The sequence below is a fragment of the Oncorhynchus mykiss genome, chromosome 1 (genome assembly GCF_057628025.1).
Source record: "Oncorhynchus mykiss isolate SJ-2025 chromosome 1, ASM5762802v1, whole genome shotgun sequence".
NCBI lineage: Eukaryota > Metazoa > Chordata > Actinopteri > Salmoniformes > Salmonidae > Oncorhynchus > Oncorhynchus mykiss.
The window spans coordinates 37439093-37463341 of record NC_143022.1 but is presented as its reverse complement, the minus strand read 5'-3'; the positions used below and the strand labels follow the sequence as shown (position 1 = coordinate 37463341).

The 24249-nt window shown below is 42.0% G+C and overlaps 1 protein-coding gene across 1 annotated transcript; it reads left to right on the top strand.

Moving 5' to 3' along the window:
• The first annotated feature begins 655 nt into the window (after positions 1 to 655).
• On the top strand, positions 656 to 22442 carry LOC110522154 (ubiquitin-conjugating enzyme E2 H). The gene is made up of 7 exons (XM_021600298.3): positions 656 to 1300; positions 16997 to 17073; positions 17237 to 17311; positions 17444 to 17483; positions 17650 to 17702; positions 18518 to 18646; positions 18875 to 22442. The coding sequence occupies exons 1-7, from the start codon at positions 1248 to 1250 to the stop codon at positions 18994 to 18996; spliced, it is 549 nt and encodes a 182-aa protein (XP_021455973.1). The 5' UTR covers positions 656 to 1247; the 3' UTR covers positions 18997 to 22442.
• The last annotated feature ends 1807 nt before the right edge of the window (positions 22443 to 24249 follow it).

Sequence of the window (24249 nt, the reverse complement as noted above, 5' to 3'; positions counted from 1 at the left end):
ATTGTGATCAATCTTATCTGTATAGCTGTTGTTTTTTGGGCCAACACTTCTGTTAGTACCCTTATATGTCAACAGAAGGCTTGTGGAAGAGTAGCCATAGCTGTCATGCCCATTGAAAATGAAAAGGCAGATGTCCCCTTAGTTTTGGAAACACACAAAAAGTATAGCATCTCTTACCATCATTATAACATATTTTATCAGGTGTGGATATAGCTTGTAGCGCCCCAGGGTCACTCTTTACCTTTAAGGAATGTCATATATATATATATATATATATATATATATATATATATATATATAGCGACCCCCCTAACACTAGCGACCCCCCTAACACTGAGATGGAGTGTTTTAGAACGCTGCACCACTTGGGAGCCCAGAGTTAATGAGTGTTTTGTTTTATGATGTGTTTTCACCCGGTGCCATGGTTCATAAGCATTATTTATCATAGTAATTTTCATTCGCTGTGTGTAGAAATTCTCCTTTGCATCTGTGGGAAGAAAACGATGTCGATGGTTGTCGTGTCTATTAAGTCTATTTCTATGTTCCAATGCCGCTTTCAAGCGATAGTTGGAACTAGGAAACTCGGAAATAGCTAACTGTTTGTAGTTATATACATGCCGCTTTCTACAAATCAGCAAGTCGGACATTTCCGAGTTTCCTAGTTCCGAATAGTACATGAACACGACACAAGCTCTCCTCTCTCGTCATTGAATGTCGCTTAGTTGGGATTGATGTCACTGGCGGAGGGATTGTTTTGTTCAGGACGGGACAGACATTTGTACAGAATTAGGCAGAGAGAGAGAGAGAGAGAGAGTAGACCTGATGTGCGCTCAGTTCGCTGAACGTTTGCTACGTTGCGGAACGGTTTGAACTGAATGACACGTTCCACAAAATGTTATTGTACGTTCTTGAACAAACTGAGAGGTACGTTTGCTCTCGTTCTGTGGGTGTGGTTTGAACCAATGAGTGACGTATTTGAAGGGCAGTGGACAAGCTGACAGCGCCCCCCTTCCCGTTTCAACTGGTCGTTCAGTACAGTACTGTTTCCGTTCAATTGAACGTTCCAGAACGTAAAAGCGTAGTTACTGAACGCAGCCCTTCAGACATTTGCTAGTGTTGTTGAGAGAAAGCGAGGAATGTTGAAATATTTCGTTCGATGGACAAACTGAAAAGGCAGAACATATAGTTCGAATAGATTGCCTCATCGAAGTAAAGTATCGAGCTAGCCAAGGAATAACGTTACAAAAATGTCTTCGCCAAGTCCAGGCAAGAGGCGAATGGATACCGACGTGGTGAAACTGTATCCTTTTCTGAGCAAAAACAACAGACAGGCAAAACAATCTTTGTCGTCTTTAGCTAATCATAAATTGTAGTGACAACTATCTACAACTTTTGTAATTACATGTATTGGTTACTGATGACACATCAAATAACTAGCTAATACAGCATGTTGTGTAAGCGAACAATAACGGCTGTTGTTGGGTTTTATGACAACAAAAGTAGGAAACATTTCGTTTAGATGAAGCATCACACTATTCGTTTCAGTTAGCCATAGCTGGGTCAGATCTAGGCTAAATATTTCACCCTCAATAATATATGCTATTTAGTTGTTTGCTCAGATCAGAAAACTTCCTAAATGTCGTCCAATACCTGTTGTTATCATTTATCAAGCTAATAAGCGTGCTTAATGTTAGTGATGCTTTCATCAACCCTTGGTTGTTTTCCACAAACCCTGATTTATTTTATGCAACACATAGCTAGCTAGCTGTATCTCTTGAACGACGATTACTAGAAAAGCTAAACAATGACGATGGCCTTGTAGGCACCATTTTCTGCGTGCAATCGGTCGTCCGTCCTTTTACTGGCCTTTCTTTCCTATCTAAGCTATTTCGCTTGCTATTATATCTCGACCTTGTGAAGTCATTCACGTTGACACTCCTGCTGTTATAACGTTAGCTGCATGGTTAACCATCAGTAATATTGCATCGCTCTCTTGTTTACAAATCGTTTACATGTCCCCCTGCCGTGTCAAGTTTGCCAGTGTTTTTGTTTTTAACCATTTTGATTTTCCAACCTTGAGTCATGTGGAAATTATGTACTATAATAATGGGGAAATGTTTGTGTTAAATGTATTTCCATCCTAAAGTAGTACATGTTGTAACTATGTTTTGCATTTCTCCAACGCTAACTATGATGTAATGGTAGCAAGTTGAATTCCGAATTTTATCAAAGTTCTCATTGGCGCTAGTTAACGTTTATTGTATTTTTTTTGTATAAATCTTAATTTAGCTAAATCTTATTTACAATGACGGCCATGTTCCGGGGCAGAACGACAGATTACCTTGTCAGCTCGGGGATTCGATCTAGCAACCTTTCGGTTACTGGCCCAACGCTCTAACCACTAAGCTTACGCTACCTGCGCCCCAAATTGTAGCCCTTTTCACCAAATTATCAGAATGTAGATGGACATTATAGTTTTTTAATCTAGCGCTTAGTTTGTGAAATTTGCCTGAAAGGTTAGGTTTAGACAGCGTGAGTTGAATTGTTTTGTTTTTGTGCTCCTGTAGCGACAGCTAGCGCCCTGATTGGTCAGCCTGTTACTATCCGGAAACTGGTAGGGGGTGGGACTAGATAAACGGCTGCTCGAGTGACAAAAAATGGGTGGTGCTATCGGGGCTCCTTGCTCCCCTCCTCCCATTGACGTTGACAATTAAAATGGTTCAAATAAAATTATATTTGTCACGTACACGTGTTTAGCAGATGTTAATGCTTGTGCTTCTTGTTCAGACAGGGCAGCAATATCTAACAAGTAATGTCTAACAATTCCACAACAAATACCTAATACACACAAGTCTTAGTAAAGGAATGGAATTAAGAATAAATAAATATATGGAAGAGCAATTGTCATAGATTGAGATACAGTAGATGGAATAGAATACAGTATATACTTGGATTTTATCAACCGATTATGATTTTAACACCGATACCGATTATTGGAGGACCAAAAAAAAGCAGATACCAATTAATCGGCCGATTTAAAAAAAATATATATATATATTTTATTTATTTGTAATAATGACAATTACAACAATACTGAATGAACACTTATTTTAACTTAATATAATACATCAATAAAATCAGTTTAGCCCCAAATAAATAATGAAACATGTTCAATTTGGTTTAAATAATGCAAAAACAAAGTGTTGGAGAAGAAAGTAAAAGTGCAATATGTGCTATGTAAGAAAGCTAACGTTTCAGTTCCTTGCGCAGAACATGAGAACATATGAAAGCTAGTGCTTCCTTTTAACATGAGTCTTCAATATTCCCAGGTAAGAAGTTTTAGGTTGTAGTTATTATAGGAATTATAGGACTATTTCTCTCTCTCTACCATTTTGTATTTCATTAACCTTTGACTATTGGATGTTCTTATAGGCACTTTAGTATTGCCAGTGTAACAGTATAGCTTCCGTCCCTTTCCTCGCTCCTACCTGGGCTCGAACCATGGCTGCAGCCTCTCTGTGCTGGTAATGGCTATTTAACAGTCTGTTGGCCTTGAGATAGAAGCTGTTTTTCAGTCTCTCGGTCCCAGCTTTGATGCACCTGTACAGTTTTGAGAATGACACATATTAATTTTCACAAAGTCTGCTGCCTCAGTTTGTATGATGGCAATTTGCATATACTCCAGAATGTTATGAAGAGTGATCAGATGAATCTCAATTAATTGCAAAGTCCCTCTTTGCCACAAAAATGAACTGAATCCCCAAAAATGTCAGCCCTGCCACAAAAGGACCAGCTGGCATGTCAGTAATTCTCTCGTTAACACAGGTGAGAGTGTTGACGAGGACAAGGCTGGAGATCACTCTGTCATGCTGATTGAGTTCGAATAACAGACTGGAAGCTTCAAAACGAGGGTGGTGCTTGGAATCATTGTTCTTCTTCTGTCAATCATTACCTGCAAGGAAACATGTGCCATCATCATTGCTTTGCACAAAAAGGGCTTCACAGGCAAAGATATTGCTGCCAGTAAGATTGCACCTAAATCAACCATTTATCGGATCTTCAAGGAGAGCGGTTCAATTGTTGTGAAGAAGGCTTCAGGGCGCCCAAGAAAGTCCAGGACCGTCTCCTAAAGTTGATTCAGCTGCGGGATCTGGGCACCACCAGAACAGAGATTGCTCAGGAATGGCAGCAGGCAGGTGTGGATGCATCTGCACGCACAGTGAGGCGAAGACTTTTGGAGGATGGCCTGGTGTCAAGAAGTGCAGCAAAGAAGCCCCTTCTCTCCATGAAAAACATCAGAGACAGACTGATATTCTGCAAAAGGTACAGGGATTGGTCTGCTGAGGACTGGGGTAAAGTCATTTTCTCTGATGAATCCCTTTCCCGATTGTTAGGGGCATCCGGAAAAAAGCTTTTCCGGAGAAGACAAGGTGAGCGCTACCATCAGTCCTGTGTCATGCCAACAGTAAAGCATCCTGAGACCATTCATGTGTGGGGTTGCTTCTCAGCCAAGGGAGTGGGCTCACTCACAATTTTGCAGCCATGAAGCCATGAGTGGGCTCACAAGAACACAGCCATAAATAAAGAATGGTACCAACACATCCTCCGAGAGCAACTTCTCCCAACCATCCAGGAACATTTTGGTGACGATTAATGCCTTTTCCAGCATGATGGAGCACCTTGCCATAAGGCAAAAAGGAGTACAGGAGGGGGCTGAGCATGCACCCTTGTGGGGCCCTAGTGTTGAGGATCAGCGAAGTGGAGGTGCTGTTTCCTACCTTCACCACCCGGGGGCGGCCACAGGGCAAGGTTCAGATCCAGGGCCTCGAGCTTAATGATGAGCTTGGAGGGTACTATGGTGTTGAATGCTGAGCTATAGTCAATGAACAGCATTCTTACATAGGTATTCCTCTTGTCCAGATGGTATCGGGCAGTGTGATGGCGATTGCATCGTCTGTGGACATATTGGGGCGGTAAGCAAATTGGAGTGGGTGACCGGTAAGGTGGAGGTGATATGATCCTTGACTAGTCTCTCAAAGCACTTCATGATGACAGAAGTGAGTGCTTCGGGGCGATAGTCATTTAGTTCAGTTACCTTTCCATTCTTGGGAACATGGACAATGGTTAAGGTATAGGTTTAGGGTATGGGCGTCCAAAGGACCCCGGACAGCACTGACCTACACTAAACCCTGCTTCCACAGGGAGCGGATGGGGGGCTTGCAATAGACAGGCCTAGCTACTGACTTCCTATCAGGCCATAAACTGAGGCCCACCTGCCATTATGAAAACAATCCGTTGGAGATGATTCAGTGTGCATGTCAAGGTTTTGGAGAAAACATTAGATTTTGTTGTTGCAAACGGTTGGTGTCTTTTGGATAATAGCACTGTAGGGTTTAAAAATATCTAGTAACCTAATCTCTCATGACAGTGTGTTTTCTGATGTCTACTCACTCTATAGGTTAGGATAGACTACCTGCTAAATACACCTGGGAAAACATGCACAATGACATTTCCCCTCTTTGGTAAAGCTATTGCGTCCTCCTTCTCCCACCCCCCTAACATACTGTCTGGTTTGAAATCAATGCATGGATATCATGAGTAATTAGCTTCCTTCCTAGGCAGTTCTCTCTCGACATTAATATAAATTGCATAACATTCATCCACTGGATAAATAATGAACAGTACAGTAGGCTAAACATCAAATGAGCAGTGGCCTATTGAGTGCCATCGCTCTGAGGAACATGAATGTGTTGGAGAGGGAGAGATACTTTCATGATTGTGTGTCATCTTGAGATGTTTGTTTTTTGTCTTAGCATGTTTTGTGTCTGTGTGTGTGCGCGCATGCACGTGTGTACTTGTGGGTTTATACACGTGTGGGTGTTCCTGAAGTTTAGGTGGGGGCTGGGTATTGTGGTAAATCTGTCCTTTCCTTGTGCCTGCCAAATCAGCATAGTCTGTTGTCTCTGGCACTGGATCTTGTATATTAGTATGTGAAGCCTCTGCTCTCTTACCTGATAAGAGAACATTGTAAAGCCTGGTAGAAAAACCCGTACACAGTAAATCCAGTGTTTTTAGCCCAGCACCAGTGGAGAAATGTGGGCTGTGCATGATATACTATATACACAATTATGTGGACACCCCTTCAAATTAGTGGATTTGGCTATTTCAGCCACACCTGTTGCTGACAAGTGTATCAAATTGAGCACACAGCCATGCAATCTCCATAGACTAGCATTGGCAGTAGAATGGCCTTACTGAAGAGCTCAGTGACTTTCAACATGACACCGTCATAGGATGCCACCTTTCCAACAAGTCAGTTCATCAAATTTCTGCCCTGCCAGAGCTGCCCCAGTCAACTGTAAGTGCTGTTATTGTGAAGTGGAAACATGTAGGAGCAACAACGGCTCAGTTGCAAAGTGGTAGGCCACACAAGCTCACAGAATGGGACCGCCAAGTGCTGTAACGCGTAGAAATGGACTGTCCTCGGTTGCAACACTCACTACCCAGTTCCAAACTGCCTCTGGAAACAACGTCAACACAATCATTGTTCGTCGGGAGCTTCATGAAATGTGTTTCCATGGTCGAGCAGCAAGCTTACGGTCACTATGCACAATACCAAGCGTCAGCTGGAGTGGTGTAAAGCTCACTGCCTTTGGACTCTGAAGCAGTGGAAACGCCTTCTCTGGTGTGATGAATCACGCTTCACCATCTGGCAGTCCAATGGACAAATCTGGGTTTGGCGGATGCCAGAAGAATGCTACCTGCCCGAATCATAGTGCCAACTGTAATGTTTGGTGGAGGAGGAAAAATAGTCTGGGGCTGTTTTTCATGGTTCGGACTAGGCCCCTTCGTTCCAGTGAAGGCAAATCTTAACACTACAGTATACAATGACATTCTAGACGATTCTGTGCTTCCAACTTTGTGACAACAGTTTGGGGAAGGCCTTTTCCTGTTTCAGCATGACAATGCCCTGTGCACAAAGCAAGGTCCATACAGAAATGTTTTGTTGAGATCGGTGTGGAAGAACTTGACTGGCCTGCACAGAACCCCATCGAACACCTTTGGGATGGAACTGGATGGAATTGGAACGCTGACTGCGAGCCAGGCCTAATCTCCCGACATCAGTGCCTGACCTCACTAATGCTTTTGTGGCTGAATGGAAGCAAGTCCCCGCAGCAATGTTCCAACATCTAGTGGAAAGCATTCCCAGAAGAGTGGAGGGGGTTATAGCAGCAAAAGTGGGACCAACTCCACATTAATGCCCATGAATTTGGAATGAGATGTTCGACGAGCAGGTGTCCACATGTAGTGTATATCAGCCACTCAGTGTGAGGGCATGTCTTTTGTTTACTCCAGGCAGCAGAGGAACAGGTAAATGTAGAGCATGCTCAATGTAGAACGCATGACTGTTTGTCATGATGACCTCTGGGGACGGGTTCCATTTCAGGCCCTAGTCCCTTCCCTTTGTACCTACGGACTATTTCAGTGTTTGGTATTGTCTGTGTGCACGCATCAGCCCTGGGCCCTAGGGGAAAGACAAGACAGAGATGCATTGTAGCCAGCCTTATTTATAGGTCCTGTCTGTTGTAGGTCACAGTCACTGCTGACTGCCCTGTTCCCATCCTTTAGTCTAGGCCAGTGTTCTTCAATCCTGCTCCTGTTCAGTTGTTCCTAAACCCAATAAAACATTTTTTTTCTTGATGTTGTGACTTAAGCCTAGCTGCAAACCAAGACAGACTGAACATAATAGATAGATAAACCAATAAATACATGGCTGACAGCTGCATAGGAGCGACTCTGACGTTGGGGGGGGGAACGTTTTTGCTACCGGGGTCCGGGAGCATGCCCCCAGATTTTTTGTTGTTGAAAAACAGGTTTTAAATGCAAATTTCTAGTGACATTTGAGTAAAGGATATAGACAAATCCGGACTTACAAATGGGCACCTTTACAAGGCTAAGGGGGGCCTTGCAGAGGGGTACTTACTCTGATTACAGTCCAATCAGTCTTAGGGCCATGGCCGTTCATACATACTGTACTGAATGCCAGTGTGACTGTTACTGTGGATATATTAAACAATCTCCAAGATGTTTTGAATGGACAGGCAGTCGTTGATGCAGAAAGAGAAGAATAAGATCAGGGTTGAGGGACATCAGCGATAGAAACCCTACAAGGGGTGGCCAAAAATGGAAACAAATAATGGAAAAGAAGATGACAATTGGGTGACTAATCATGCACTTTCAGGTGAGGGCATTGTTGTCTTTCATTCATCCAGGTTCATCCATTGTTTAGGTCCCCCACCTTTCAGAGAATTCATTGAAAGTTGTTTACGTTAGGGCATGGCTGTGCATGCTTCTTATCCACAGAGGCCCAGTGTGGGTGCAGGGTTGTGTTCTAACCAAGCATTAACACACCTGATTAAACTAATCATGTCTTGATTGAAGTCGATGATTAGTTGATTAATAGAGTCAGGTGTGCACTGGTTGGCAAGAATAATAGCCAAAGTCCACATTTTTCTGTGGATACGATTGGACACCCCGCTGTTATGAGTGCTACATCTGTGATGAATAGCAATGATCAGTTTATTTTAACTTTAGGGGAGATAATATGATCAAATATTACATAAGAAATGTCAGTTTGGAAAGTTTGGAAATGAATTCAAATGTATTATTTAAGAGGTGGACTTATTTGGAACACCCAGGGGCCTTTAAAGGGTACACTTGGTACCCATTAAGCCCACTCCAGACTTTTCACACATTTTGATCAAATATTTGGATGTCTTTTTAAACAATTTGTAAGTAAAGTAAACTTCATATGAGATATTATTATTTCATTTGCTCTCCACTTTCCTTAGAATCATTTCTAAATGTTGGAAATGTCTAAACCTATATTTTGTTGGGCTTACCCTACCGGTGCTCTACATACTGTATGGTTTGAAACTTAATGTAATATTTCCAACTTATAATAGTTGTCATACTGTAATAATAACCAGCAACAAACTGTTTTAATTTGAAAGAAGTTAGGCATGAAATGTCAAACAGAAATGATTAATTCTACACAAAATAAAATAATGGCTGCCATTCTCCTGCATGAAGCTAACACATGCAATACACCCTCTAGACTTAAGATGCTGTCCTTACATCAGAGATCAGATTGATTGACACTATGACTAATCACCAGTCTCTGAACTCTATGCGCTTGAAGAGGTACTTCTCACTATCTGCCTGGCTGTCACTATCCTGCCATGACCCTATGATGGAGACTAAGATAGTAATTGCATAAGCAATTATGTAGCTAGCAAGTATTCTTGGCTTCAAAACTTTCACTATCAGTTTATCACACAGCCAGAACTATCCAAACCAAACAGTATTTGCCACATGCTTCGTAAACAGCAGGAGTTGACTAACAGTGAAATGCTTAATTACGGGCCCTTCCCAACAATGCACAGAGAAAAATATTGTTTTATTGCTCAATCTAATTCATGCTGATACATGTTTTAATAATCCATAGGCCTAATGGACACATGCTCAAACTTGTACACTTTTGATAGACTTAAAGACTACTGTATTTTAGTCTATGCCATTCTGACATGTCTCATCCTAATATTTATATATTACATAATTCCATTCTTTTACTTTTAGGTTTGTGTGTATTGTTGTGAATTGTTAGATATTACTCCACTAGAAACACAAGCTAGAAGCTAGAAACACAAGCAATTCGCTACACCTGCAATAACATCTGCTAAACATGTGTATGTGACCAATACAATGTGATTTGATGGGGAAAGCTGTAGTTGTATCTTTATTAATGTAAAGATAGAAATGAATCGTATTATTGTATGTAGTAGAAAGCGATGGGTTTCAAGAAGCCTACATAACCAACCCATAAAGAGACATTTTACATCCATATATGGCCAGTTATGTAAACTGTAACATTGATTTATCCTGCAATAGATGTTGTTCAATTGGTAATTTACTAATCTAAAAGTCTAACTGAATGTAATCAGATTACGTTAATGAGTTTGGTTAATCCAAAAGTTACATTACTGATTACAATTTTGGACAGGTAACTAGTAACTTTAACGGATAACATTTAGAAAGTTACCTACCCAACCCTGGTGATGAGTCAAAAGAGTTCATGCAAGAGGTGGTTGATGCAGATAGTCCGGGTAGCTATTTGGTTAAATATTTAGCAGTCTTATGGCTTGGGGGTAGAAGCTGTTCAGGGTCCTGTTGGTTCCAGGCTTTGGTACCTCTTACTGTGTGGTAGCAGAGAGAACTGTCTATGACTTGGGTGGCTGGAGTCTTTAAAAAAATGTATGTCCTTCCTCTGACACCGTCTGGTATAGAGGTCCTGGATGGCAGGGAGCTCGGCCTGATGCATTTTCATACCAAGCGGTGAAGCTTCCTGCCATCCAGGACCTCTATACCAGACAGTGTCAGAGAAAGGCCCTAAAAATTGTCAAAGACTCCAGCCACCCCAGTCATAGACTGTTCTCTCTGCTACCGCACGGCAAGCGGTACCGGAGCGCCAAGTCTAGGTCCATGAGGCTTCTAAATAGCTTCTACCCCCACGCCATAAGACTCCTGAACACCTAATCAAATGGCCACCCAGACTATTTGCATTGCCCCCCCCCCTTTTACACAGCTGCTACTCTCTGTTGTTATCTATGCATAGTCACTTTAATAACTCTACCTACTTGTACACATTACCTCAACTAACCCCCCTGTGTATAGTCTCGCTATTGTTATTTTACTACTGCTCTTTAATTACTTGTTACATATATTTCTTATTGTTATCTGTATTTTTGTTTTAAACTGCATTGTTGGTTAAGGGCTCATAAGTAAGCATTTCACTGTAAGGTCTACTACACCTGTTGTATTCAGCACATGTGACTAATAAAGTTTGATTTGATGCAGCCAGTCAAGACGGTCTATGTTACAGCTATAAAACTTCTTCAGGTTCTGAGGGCCCATGCCAAATATTTTTCAGCATCTTGAGGGTGAACAGACATTGTCTTGTCTTCTTCACAACTGTGTTGGTGTGTGAGGACCATGTTAATTCCTTAGTGATGTGGACACCAAGGATCTTGAAGCTCTCGACCCGCTCCACTACAGCCCTGTCGATGTGGATGGGGTCGTGCTCGGCCCTCCTTTTCCTGTAGTCCACGATCAGCTCCTTTGTCTTGCTGACATGGAAGGAAAGGTTTTTGTCCTGGCACCACACTGCTAGGTCACTGACCTCCTCCCTATAGACTGTCTCATCTTCATTGGTGATCAGGCCTATCACTGTCGTGTCATCAGCAAACTTAATGATTGTGTTGGAGTTGTGTGCGGCCACGGAGTTGTGGGTGAACAGGGAGTATTGGGGACTAAGCACGCACTCCTGATGCCCCCCCCCATGTCATTTAGACAGGTTACCTTGGCGTTCTTGGGCTCATGGACTATAGTGGTCTGCTTGAAACATGTTACCGACTGGGTCAGGGCAAATGTCAGTGAAGACACTTGCCAGCTGGTCAGCGCTTGCTCTGAGTACCCGTCCTGGTAATGCCCCGCTGCCTTGTGAAAGTTAACCTGTTTAATGGTCTTAGTCGCATTGACTACGTCTGGAAAAGTTGGTGCGCTCATGCATGGATCAGTGTTGCTTGCATTCTATGCTCGCTTCGATGCATTTAGCTCGTCTGGTAGGCTTGCGTCACTGGGCAGCTTGCGGCTGGGTTTCCATTTTGTAATCCGTGAGTTTGCAAACCCTGCCACATCTGACAAGTGTCAGACGGGGTTCGCACAAGGTGCTTAAAGTACTTGAATTTGGCACTCTAAAATCAAGTTGGTACAAGAAAAATACTTGAATTAAAATGAGAGGAGAACAGATAATAATCAAATGTGTTTATGAAAACGTATTGGTCTTGCAAATGTAATTTCTAGGCAGACAACTGAGTTTTATTTCCTCACTTGTTTCGCACTGTGGTTTCCACCCACACTGCCACTCAGCCAGGCAGGTATCTAACTGACTGATTAGGTGCTGCCAAACCTCACATCAATAGCTAAAATGTAGATTCAATCCTGCCTTTTGTACATATTTAATTAAAAAAATATATATTTTATTTCAGTTCATGAAACATGATTGCATAAGGTGCAGAAAAAGCAACTTTGACATTGCGAGCATGAGTGAATTGGCCCTGAAGAGCCACATGAAAGGGGAAGGACACAGTGCTGCATCCTGCGCTAGCGTCAGTTCAACATTCTCTGCAGCAACCTCAAGGAACGCAAACAATATTCCGCTTTATCAAGCAGCAGCCATGCTCCTGCTGTTCTGGTGGCTGTTCACATGCCGTTTTCCTCACACAGCCCATCTGCCCTTCTCCCTAAAGCTGCCAGTCAGAAGCAAGACACTTTTTTTTGTAGCTATTAAATAGTAGATGCCCAATAAAAACAGTCATTAAGCTGGAATTGTGTAGTAATGCTAATATGAAATGTGTTCACCAGTAGGCATGTACAAAATCTCTGCTCATCACTACTCAAATTACAACATCATCAGTACTGACTTAACACTCCATGTATGTAGTAAAACCATTTATTATTGAGTAGAACTTGTCAGGTAGTGTTGAATACTAACTAGTTTTTTTCATAAGGTTGTGGCAATATACTGGCATCTGGTGGCGACTAGAAACAATTGCATAATATGAACTATTACAAATTGATAGTGTTTGAAAAAGTACTTGAAAGTCCTTGAATTTGACTTGCCACTGTTTGTACGAACCCTGGTCAGAGACGGCGTAGTAGGATTCGGTCTTAGTCCTGTACTGGTGCTTTGCCTGTTTGATGGCTCGTCGGAGGTTGTAGCGGGATTGCTTATAAACGTCCGGATTAGTGTCCCGGTCCTTGAAAGCGGCAGCTCTAGCCTTGAGCTCAGTTTTATTTTTTTCCATCTTTATTTAACCAGGTAGGCCAGTTGAGAATGCAGATGATGATGTGCAAGTAGAGATACTGGGGTGCAAAAGAGCAAAAAAAAGAACTGTATGGGGATGAGTTAAGGTGGGCTATTATTGATTCTGTCTCTCCACAACAAAATCTACAGAGCTGAGATTGTTGTATGCCCCATATATATAGCATTATGTTGGTGGCAAGAATTTTATGTAATCATTTAAATTGAAAGACTCTGAGTCAAGTGTATGGAATTGGTACATCGAAAATCTCCTGCCATTTATTTTGCAACCCGGTCCATGAAAGCAGCAGCTTTAGCCTTTACCTCAGTGTGGATTTTGCCTGTAATCCATGGCTTCTGGTTGGGATAATTACGTACGGTCACTGTGGGGACGACGTCGTCGATGCAATTATTAATGAAGCAGGTGACTGATGTGGTAAACTCCTCAATGTCATCGGATGAATCCCGGAACATTGTAATCTGTGCTAGCGAAACAACAGTCCTGTACTTTAGCATCCGCATCGGACCACTTCCATATTAAACGTGCCACTGGTACTTCCTTTTGGAGTTTTTGCTTGTAAACAGGAATCAGGAGGATATAGTTTCTCAATATGTAGACTAGAATTAATTTGAGAAGCAATCACACTTCCCCCACTATTACCACACTGCAACTCCCATTCACTAAACCTTCTTTTAGCCAGGACAATGGCAACAATGGAGAAGAAACAAGATATACACAAAGCAAATGTTTTACTTTAACTATCAGCTAGCTACATGTGAATAATAATCTAGGTAGCCAGCTTGTTAAACAGGCTAAAATGACCTAAAACTAATGTTATGCAAGGTCAATTGTCCGTGGGTAGCTAGCTAGCAATTTAGCCCTATTGACATACTATGGACCCATTCACTAAACCTTCCAGTTAGGACAATGGCAATAGAGACAAAATAAAATACACACAAAGCAAATATTTTACTTCATAACTATCAACTATGTCCTCCACGGCTCCTATGCCCTTGGTGGTTGATACAGAAATGAATGAGATTAAATAAAAACCGAAGCAAAATCTTCTTGATGTGGACTGGAGTGGCGCGTTAGATCTGTAAACATATCATGTTATCTAGCTATCTCTATGGCCCTATTCCCTCTACGAGATATGAAGGAGCGGAGTTGCAGAAGAGAATTCTACTTTTTAATTCACATTACATCCTTGCCTTTCGTTGGTCAACACAATATTCTTGGTCTGCAGCTCAAATTGACCATAAATATTGCCGTAGGCACTAGCCAGCACAAACTATTCAACAATGACAAACTTTTCTTCTGAAACATATTACATTATTAAATAATGCAACCAAACCATATTACGCTATTGAATAATGCAACTATTCACAAGCATGTATGTGCAGTCAATTAAAGGGTTTATCTTCTCATCTGTAGGCTACACTCATTACATTTTAGCTTCAAGACAAAAGCAAAGAGTTGCTGTAACAGCATGTCTTCATCAAGTTACATTAGCCTATAAAAAATGACAGATTAACCCTTTCACGTGCATGTACAAGTACAGCACCTTACAACATTACAACAAACCAGGCTTCATTTTTATCAATGTCATACAAATCATTACGTGGTTAAAGCAAAAGGCGACTGAAAATGTGTGTATAAGGGAATTCACCCCGACCAAGCGTTTTATTTGGAAGCCCATACCCGCCACCCAATTTTTAAAATGTATTTTTACTGAAATGCCACATGATTTGTCAACGTACACATTTAGTCTGTGCTTCAGTCTGATCAGTCTATCTACTGATAACATCCACAGCTGCAGGTAGCCTAGAGAAGCCTATGCGCTCTGATCCCATCTGGGCCTGGGGAAATGTAATGTCATGTTTTTGTAGCCTAAGCTATGAATTTATAGCCTAAAATAGGCACATTTATTTGTGTTCTGAGAATTTGATCAAATTTGATGTATATTCACACTGATGGCTAGGCTACCTACAGCTTAATATAAAAAATGATTGACTGGAATTAATAAATTAACACAGTAGTGATGACATACTGTATGAGTATCTTTTTAATTGCAGATGCAAAGTCCTACGCAATGCCTTTGCAATACAGCGAGCTCGGCCCTGTTCTTTCTTTTGTTGTCCAATCACATTTGTCTGTTTTTGGGTAAAGTGTTTTAATGTTTTCATCCTCCCTAGGGTAGGGTTTTTTCTAGGTGTAAAAATAAATAATCATATGGCCTGATTTAGAAAAATAATCTTGTCCCATCAAAGCCCATATAAAACCGTTTAATTGTATTTTTTTTTACAGCTGATTTATTAGCGTGTCATTCGCTACAACTAGGGTGGGAGTTGGTTAGGTTAGGCCCCAGGAAAACAATTCATACACTCTAGGACCTGTGGTGCCACATCTGAAATGACCAAACAATGTTATAAAACATATCCTGTTTTACATGTTTTTGGTAGTGGGATGGGTTTCCATAGTTTTACATGGCTCAGTGCATCTGGCAGCTACTGTGACAATTTCTGTGTGTGTGTGAGAGAGAGAGAGAGAACCTCATGTTGTTAGACCCAACTGACCCAGGTGGAAATGAAACAGACTTCTAGAGCCATAGTAGTTTATCATCTCCGTGACAACCCTAACACACACAGCATGACACACTGTTGTTGCTCTGGTTGAGAGAACCACAGAGATGAACTACTATCAACCCAGGAGCTGTCTGTCACTAAACAAACTCCCACTGTTGTCCACCAGACACTCCTTTAGCCCTCCTCCTCTCCGTTTTAGGAAAGTGTTTCATTCTCTAAGCATCCTTTTGTACCTTGTGGCATGATCCAGAAGTTAAGTTGTGTAGTGCTTTGTTGAGCTTATTTGCTGTAGAAATATAGAAAAGACACCTCATGTGTGATGGATGGGTCTAGATGTCAGCGGTGTCCAGTCGTATCCACACTGAGGGCCAGTGCATCTGGCAGCTACTGTGACCATTTCAGAATGTAACATGCTGTTGCTGCAATTTCAGGTAAAAACTCAATAGAACAAGTCTCAAATATTAGAAAAATGTCTACATTTCAGCTCCGCTATTACTATTTATACTACAGGAGTGTTTGATCAATGAGACAATTGTGTTTGCCCTGATTCAAGGGGGGCAACTGTCAGGTGAATGTTGTGCGCTGCCCCCGGAAGTAGGGGTTGAGAAGTAGCAAGTTTACAATTGAGTAATAAGTGTAGCCGTCTGTATTTTTACGAAACGTTTACTAAGTTTGGAGAGTCTCACTCTTTATTTTCTTCTCTCCCATTCTTTTCCCTCCCACAGCCTCATCTTGTTCACCCAGGTGAACTTGAACATTGGCCAACTGAACTGTCTCAATTCATTGGTCAAAACAATACAGGGCACAGGTGTCAGAATGTGGAAGGTGTTTTCATCCATAGACCCTGGTGACTGATGCCCAGCATGTAGCTCCACAGCGGGGGTCCTCATCAGGCCAGAGCATTGTCTCCCAGAGGCCTAGACTAGTTGATGGGACACTGGTGCTTTCCTATTGTTTCGGTTCCTATTCTCCCAAGAAGAGAAGCTGATACCCACATTTGGTTAGTTCTGGGTAGAGCCTGAGGGTGTTGGGTCATTCTGGTTATTGTGTGAAGTTAGGCTATTTCTGGTTATAATATGACATTGTTTGTTATAAGAGAGTGAGGTAACGTATTAGTTATTTGTGTGGTTAGTTTTGGTTAGGGTAAGTGTTTGTGTGTTGGCTGAGTCTGATCACTACATTATTGATCAGACACCACGGCTGGCGTTATCGATCCTATGTTTGACCTTAGCCCAGAGTATCTCTCTCTCACACACACACTGGTTCTACTGACCTCAGACCAGGGCTGAGTCCCAAATGGCACTCTATTTATTGCACTACTTTTGATCAGTACCGTTTGGGACGGAACCCAGTTCACCCAACTAGTTGGATTCTGATTGTGGCTCATTTTAATTGGCTTGTTTACTTTCATTTAAAATGTGTGTTGTTTGTACTGTAGCTTTCTCGTTAGTCACGTTCAGTCGTGTCTTTTCCTTAACAAGTGCTCAGCATCGAGAGCAAGCATGAGGTCACCATCCTCAGCGGACTCAATGAGTTTGTGGTCAAGTTCTACGGCCCACAAGGAAGTAAGTGTTTTCATAAACAGCCTAATGACTTCCGTTGGCTTCTCACTGGGCTCATTGTGTCTATGCAAAGATCTGTATGGTAGGCTATATGGAGGCAATCTTCCTCCGTGTGTGTGTGTGTGTGTGTGTGTGTGTGTTTCTAATCAAATGTTGTTGTTTTTAGCACCGTATGAAGGAGGTGTATGGAAGGTGCGAGTAGACTTACCAGACAAATACCCCTTCAAGTCTCCATCTATAGGTACAGTATCAAAAATGCATCTGTCAACAATCTCTATGTAATAGAAACTAATAACATAACTGGTTAAAGCATCGTGGAAATTACAATAACACAGGTTTTCTATGAAAACTAACTGTATTGTTCTCCTCACAGGATTCATTAATAAAATCTTTCATCCCAACATTGATGAAGCGTAAGTTCATTTTGATGATATCGTTTTAGTAGTTTGCAACTAATGTACGGTATGTTGACGTATAGGCCTGGACAATCTTATCAGTTATACATCATGTTTGTTATATCACAAAATGCTGCTCACAATTCTGTTTATTTTCTGCTCTCTCATCTCCCTTCTCCTTCAGGTCAGGGACGGTGTGTCTAGATGTCATCAACCAGACGTGGACAGCCCTGTATGGTGAGTAACCGTTCAGAATTGATTTCAAAATGGACATGCTACCACTTCAGTTTGGAAATGTTTGAAACTCACTGAATGGTTTGTTCCATGACATGGGTACATACTGTACCCTTTCTCTATGATCATGTCTGGGCTGGTGGCTGCTGGGAGCAGCTGTGAGGAGCTGACATAAGAGCGACCGACTAGGAAAACAGGTCTACAATGTTTCAACTTAGTGTTTATAAGGCTTTTATATGGCTCGCCTTGTGAATAGCTGAGCATGATTGCCATACAGAAGTTCCTATCATTGAAAACTGAACTAGCAATTTAACCGTACAAGGAATTGACCTTGTTACTGTGATTTGAACTCTTGTTTCAACGATTAGGAACACTGTGTCAGTGGGACATACCAGACGTGGCATTATAATGTCTTTTTTAGCAGGGTCAATCGGTTTTAACATGACTGAAACAGATCACCTGTTCTGGTTTGAGTTGTTGGCCCCTTCACTGCTTGTAGCAGATAGGCTGTTGTATTGATGGTGAGAGCTGAACAGAGACCTAGTAGTCATTTGTCATGACAGGACTGGATATGAAATGCAACATTGTGAGGCCATCATGACAGGACTGGATATGAAATGCAACATTGTGAGGCCAACTAACCTCCAAATGAAATACCTGTGATGTGGCGGGGTTGTTTTGCAGTTCAACTTGTACGGTTGGACTAGTTGTGCAATTAGTACAGCTCATTGAGTGTTTACCTTGAGTCAAAGGTTGCACATTAGCACCTCTTTAACCCCCATAATGTAAAACACTGGTCGTCCCTCCTCCCCTTGCAGACCTGACCAACATCTTTGAGTCATTCCTGCCCCAGCTGTTGGCCTACCCCAACCCCATCGACCCTCTCAACGGAGACGCTGCTGCCATGTACCTGCATCGGCCAGAGGACTACAAACACAAGATCAAAGGTGCGGCACACACACATACATACTGTATATACACACACACACACACATATATACATACTGTATATACACACATATACATACACACATACATATACATACTGTATATACATACACACACATATACATACTGTATATACATACACACACACATATACATACTGTATATACATACACGCACACACACACACACGATCGACTGTCTGACTCTTTTCCTTCTCTCTGTTCCAGAGTATCTCCAAAAGTATGCGACAGAGGAGGCTCTAAAGGAGCAAGAGGAGGGAGGTGACTCCTCGTCTGAGAGTTCCATGTCTGACTTCTCTGAGGATGAGGCTCAGGACATGGAGTTGTAGTGAAGGGCTGGCAACCGCCCTCCCCTCACCCACACGGACTATCATTTCCTAAAGAGCAGAAGCAAACTATTATATTCATATTTAAACAAGGCAATTGTTTTATTACTAAACAAACAAGGATTTTTATGGATTATATGTATGAGAAGTGGCGGTGTGAAATGTCAGTCTCCCCCTCGTCTAGGTATTCTTTATTACTTACCCATAGCCCTCTACCAACACCACCCCACCCACATTATTACCCCCTCCTACCCAGAAAGGAGTGCAGCATTCCCATGATCCTAGATGCCCTCCTGCGGTCTGGATGATATTCTGATTAACCCAACCATGATGGAACCGACGATAGGGTGAGAGCAGAGCATCATGGGAAGACAAGACTGTCAGACTGTCATTGTCATGACGGAGACAGGGATGGAATGTTTACTCAGTACCCCCTCCCCACCACAGTTTAGATTTTTAATTCTCAGAATTGTTCTGTATTTGGTGAGTGAAACACTGTTTCAACAGTTACAGCTATTTTTTTCCTCCCCATGCTCTACCAGAAGCTCTCTGTCTCTAGTGCATGGCCCCCTCTCTCTGGAGTTATTACCACAATGAGGAATTACACCATTTCGAAAGTCATCTTCTGCCTTCCTTTGGACGGGGTTGGAAGCTACCATCAGGAACAAGGATCATTCCTTCCTGAGGACCAGTTGGTGGGTTTCATCCAGATCCACCTATCCAATATGGCTGTTGTTGACCCATCTTTCAGGCCTTGCCCCAGAGGCCAGTATGCAAGCCTATCAACCCACCACACCCTGGTTGTCATAGAAACTGTTCTGTAAACACGCCTTTCACCCCGTAGACAGGAGCATCAGCTCACCAACCAAAGACAACCTACCACACCACTTAACACCTGAGAGAGAGTGTGTGTGTGTGTGTGTGAGAGAGAGAGAGAGAGAACCTCATATTGTTAGACCCAACTGACCCAGGTGGAAATGAAACAGACTTCTAGAGCCATAGTAGTTTCTCATCTCTGTGACAACCCTAACACACACAGCATGACACATTGTTGTTGCTCTGGATGAGAGAACCACAGAGATGAACTACTATCAACCCAGGAGCTGTCTGTCACTAAACAAACTCCCACTGTTGTCCACCAGACACTCCTTTAGCCCTCCTCCTCTCCGTTTTAGGAAAGTGTTTCATTCTCTAAGCATCCTTTTGTACCTTGTGGCATGATCCAGAAGTTAAGTTGTGTAGTGCTTTGTTGAGCTTATTTGCTGTAGAAATATAGAAAAGACACCTCATGTGTGATGGATGGGTCTAGATGTCAGCGGTGTCCAGTCGTATCCACTGAGGGCCAGTGCATGACCAGGCTTCATTCCACCCAAGCACTAACACACCTTTATGGAAGACTATAATTAGTTGAATCAGGTGTGTTGGTTGGTACAGGAGCCACATCACTGGCCCTCTGTAGATAAAACTGGACTGCCCTGATCTAGGGGTTGGATTGGGTTGTTGTGTGGGACTGGGCTGGGAGGTGTTGAGGGGTACCTGGGTACTTGTGGGGTGTAGGGGAATTTTGCCTATTGCTTGTGTTCAACTATAATAGGTATTTGACTTGCGTAGTGCTAGTTAATGTGCCAGATGGTGAATCCTATTATAATCTATGGTTTTATTCCTTCTATAGCAAGCTAGTTTCAAATCGAATTGTCCTGTAAAGGTGAAGCATTTAGTTTTAATTAGATTTGTTTTTTTCTTCTCCTGATTTGAATCTGATCCTCCAAAGGCATGTTGCATCTCTGTATCCTTTCTCTTATGCAAATGGTCTCTTCTGTCTGCACTGTCAGTGTGCAAGTGAACTTATCTAGCCTGGGTGTCTGGCTGTTTCTGCTGTGGCCAACTCCTTTGTTCACTGTTGTGACATCATGTTGGGCTTAAGCAGAAACACACTGTCTGGCACCCAGGCTAGATGAGTACAGCTACATACCCAGACTGGCAAGCAGTGTTTTGGGTTTTTCAAACTTTGATCTCTAACTCAGCAGCACCACATTGGAAGTGCTCCAGGATTCTCCTCTCCTACTATTGTGTTCATGGAGAGGTTGGTCAAGGCTCATCAACCTACACAGGGTGTCCCATTCATGCCACAGTACAGTACATGGGCCCAATCATATCCCCAGATTGGTGTGCTTAATCCTATGATATTCTATAGGGCACATTCTATATGAGACTTTCAGATAGAAATGCAATGTGAATGGGTGTCTGTTCCACACAATAGAGGATATTGTCCATTCTGTACATGACAGATCTACCTATGATTTTCTAAACATTGTGCATCAATTCAATATGCTACTAGTGACATGTACAGTAACTGAAAAGGGTTGAGGTCCTAAACTTTAGGAGCCGGGTGTATATTACTGCCATAATAATGTGGACCCTTTGCTCAAAGCAGATGTCATAATGCTTCAAAACACTGCCGTAATACTGCCGTAAAGCCTGCTACAGGGGGGTGTACTGGCCTCTTGTCCCAGGTCACATAAGACGAGATGTCATCTGTATTTCTTTAAGAAAATTCATCATAGCTTTCATTGGGGACATCCTAGTCGTACACAAGAATTGAATCACAATTGATTTAATCCCTTTGTTTTCATTTTCACAAAATGCAACAACTGTCAAATGTATAATAATATAGTTAACATAATTTTAAGTATTAGGGTGCAGGGTGACGTTACAGATGACAGAACAGGCCCCACACCGCAGTCCCACATGATGGTGAAGCTATTGTTTATATTTGTCTGTAATTTGTCTTTTGCCTCCATTAAACTAAGAACAGGAGAGTCAATGAGACAGGAAAATTGCATTTCTTTGAGAAATTATTGCATTGAAAAACATGCACTGTCTGTACTGACATGGGAAAGCCTCAGCTTTGAGATGGTTTGAGTTAGCATTAGCATCCTAATACATTATGAGTGTAGTTTTAGCATTATGCCAACTGCGTCTCAATAACATGGGCACCAGACACTGTGGTGTATTGTAATGGTTACCACAAGAGAACAGCCATAGTGTGTAACTATGTCGGCTATTAGCAAATTGAGCATAATTTGAGGGAAAACATGTATTCTACACATTCAACTTGGCACAAAAGCAGAACAACAAACATCTGAAGAAAATACATAATGTCTGCTCTCACTGTTTGATGAGTTGCAAACTTGTTGGAAGCAACAATCAGTGAGTGGACAGGACCCTTTCCCTTTAGCTATTTAGCGTCAGGACACATTATTCATTACAGTATGTGTATTCACTCCCTTTCAATAATGAGAGATATACTGTATTTGAAGCGTTATTTGTTTTAATCCTTTAAGGATGTAGAAGACCAGAAATTCCCACATTTTTAAAGGCAAATAAGTTAATGAATAAATGTGCTTCCCTTGTAACTTTAATAAATAAATAAACAAAAATATGAAAACCGTCTCTGTTTTACCACTGGTTTTTTATGGTCTGATTGTCTCCACTTTCCCTGGAGTGTACAAATGCTCCACCTTGTGAGTTTTAAAGCATTTTGATTGGTATAACTATGGATTTTTTATCATATTTCTAAAAGACTGAGCAGCATCAGAATCAGAGGGGCGACAGGTAGCCTAGCGGTTAGAGAGGCAAGCCAGCAACCGGAGATTTGCCAGTTCTCCGGGGGAAAAGTCCTGGAGGAAGTGAGCAAGCAACCGTTGCGTTGCTGGCATCAAATCCTAGATGCCATTGTAAGGCGTTGTGCCCTTGAGCAAGGCACTTAGCCCCCCACAACAGCAGTTCCCCGGTCCCCAATGTGGCACCCTCTCGCACCTCTCCAAAACCTGTATGTATGCGTGTGTCTTTCGGAGAAGTAACATTTTGGTTGGAACTTGTGTGCAATTGACCAATAAAGTGTTATACCAGGTCTGGCCAGCAGAGGGCATAAACTACATGTAAATACTTGAAGCTTTTCTACCTTTCTTCTATGGTTCAATGCCCTTTACTCTCTTCTCAGATCTTAGAGTCTACATAGTACACAGTGGTTTCCTTTCCTTGTCTCCTCATCTGTACTGATCTAAAAAAAAAAAAAATACAATAAACCCCCCCAGTTCAGAGTGGATGGACAGGAGATGTAGCCTAGCTGAGGAGTAAAATGTTGTCAACGATGACTCCAATTTAAACGTTTATTGATCAAAAGGATTATTTGTACAGGTAAATCCCATTGACATTGATCTAGACAAATTCTAAATTATACAAACATTTTATTTGCATTTTCATCAGAAAATTACAGCAATATTTACATAAATATATATTACATTATAGGCCTACAAGCAAAAGATTAACTAGAGCAGGTAGAAACATGATTTCACAGAATGTGTCTTTGTTTTGTTTTTCATTTGTTGTGGGGGAAGGGGGGGGGGGTAGTGGTTATGTACTGTAGGTAGGCTAGGTTAGGCGTGAGGTAGAGCGGGCAGACTTTGGGGTTAGACTGGGTATCTGCAATGGAAAGGGCTGAGTTCCTCTAAAGTCAAAAGGATGTAGAGAGATGACCCGTCATTACTAAAATGTGCAGTAGGTCTCTGTGGTAAACCTGTGTCAGCATGGGGACCATCTGTTTACAATTAGCTGTGTGACTTTTATTTGTCATTTCTGTCCTGTGGCAGAAGATGGCTCAATGACAGACAGGTTATAAGGTGATTGTGGCTGGGACTCAGCTTAAAAGAAGATAAAATAGCTATCATTATCGAAATATTACCCTTCGTGTCCCCCCGCCTCCAGCGCACAGCCATCTGCCCGCTCATTAGGCGGGATTAGGCTAGATTGACGAGGGCGGCAACAATACATAAAACCTCACATATTTCTGCCCCAAAACAATGACAATTTCTCTCAACCAGTGGCATATGGGATATTTAGGTGATCGCTGATTCCGCCCTGTGATAAGCAGTGCCCACTTTGTCAAAGGTAGGGGCGAACAATATGTTGCTTCCTCATTCCCAGCGTGCCTCTCCAGGGTGCTGTTGGAGAGACTCAAAGCTGCGGCACTCCACCAACGTTCCGTCAAAAAAATAATCTAACATAAATCATGTAGCAGATATAGGATATGGTAGATAGGGTATGTAGCCATTTATGTAGGCCAAAGAATGGAGATAAAATGTAAGACAATGTAATGAGAAGGGCACTTTTTTACATCATGCAGGTTTCTCCGATCAAATAGCCTAACTAACCTAAATGGTGCTAAATCAAATAAAATATGTGCTGTAATTTTAA

Excerpts from the sequence above, each read along its gene's own strand:
- LOC110522154 (XM_021600298.3), top strand. The coding sequence starts at position 1,248 with ATGTCTTCGCCAAGTCCAGGCAAGAGGCGAATGGATACCGACGTGGTG. Across the intron at positions 17,484-17,649 it reads CATCCCAACATTGATGAAGC|GTCAGGGACGGTGTGTCTAG; the intron begins GTAAGTTCATTT and ends CTTCTCCTTCAG. Across the intron at positions 17,703-18,517 it reads GACGTGGACAGCCCTGTATG|ACCTGACCAACATCTTTGAG; the intron begins GTGAGTAACCGT and ends CTCCCCTTGCAG.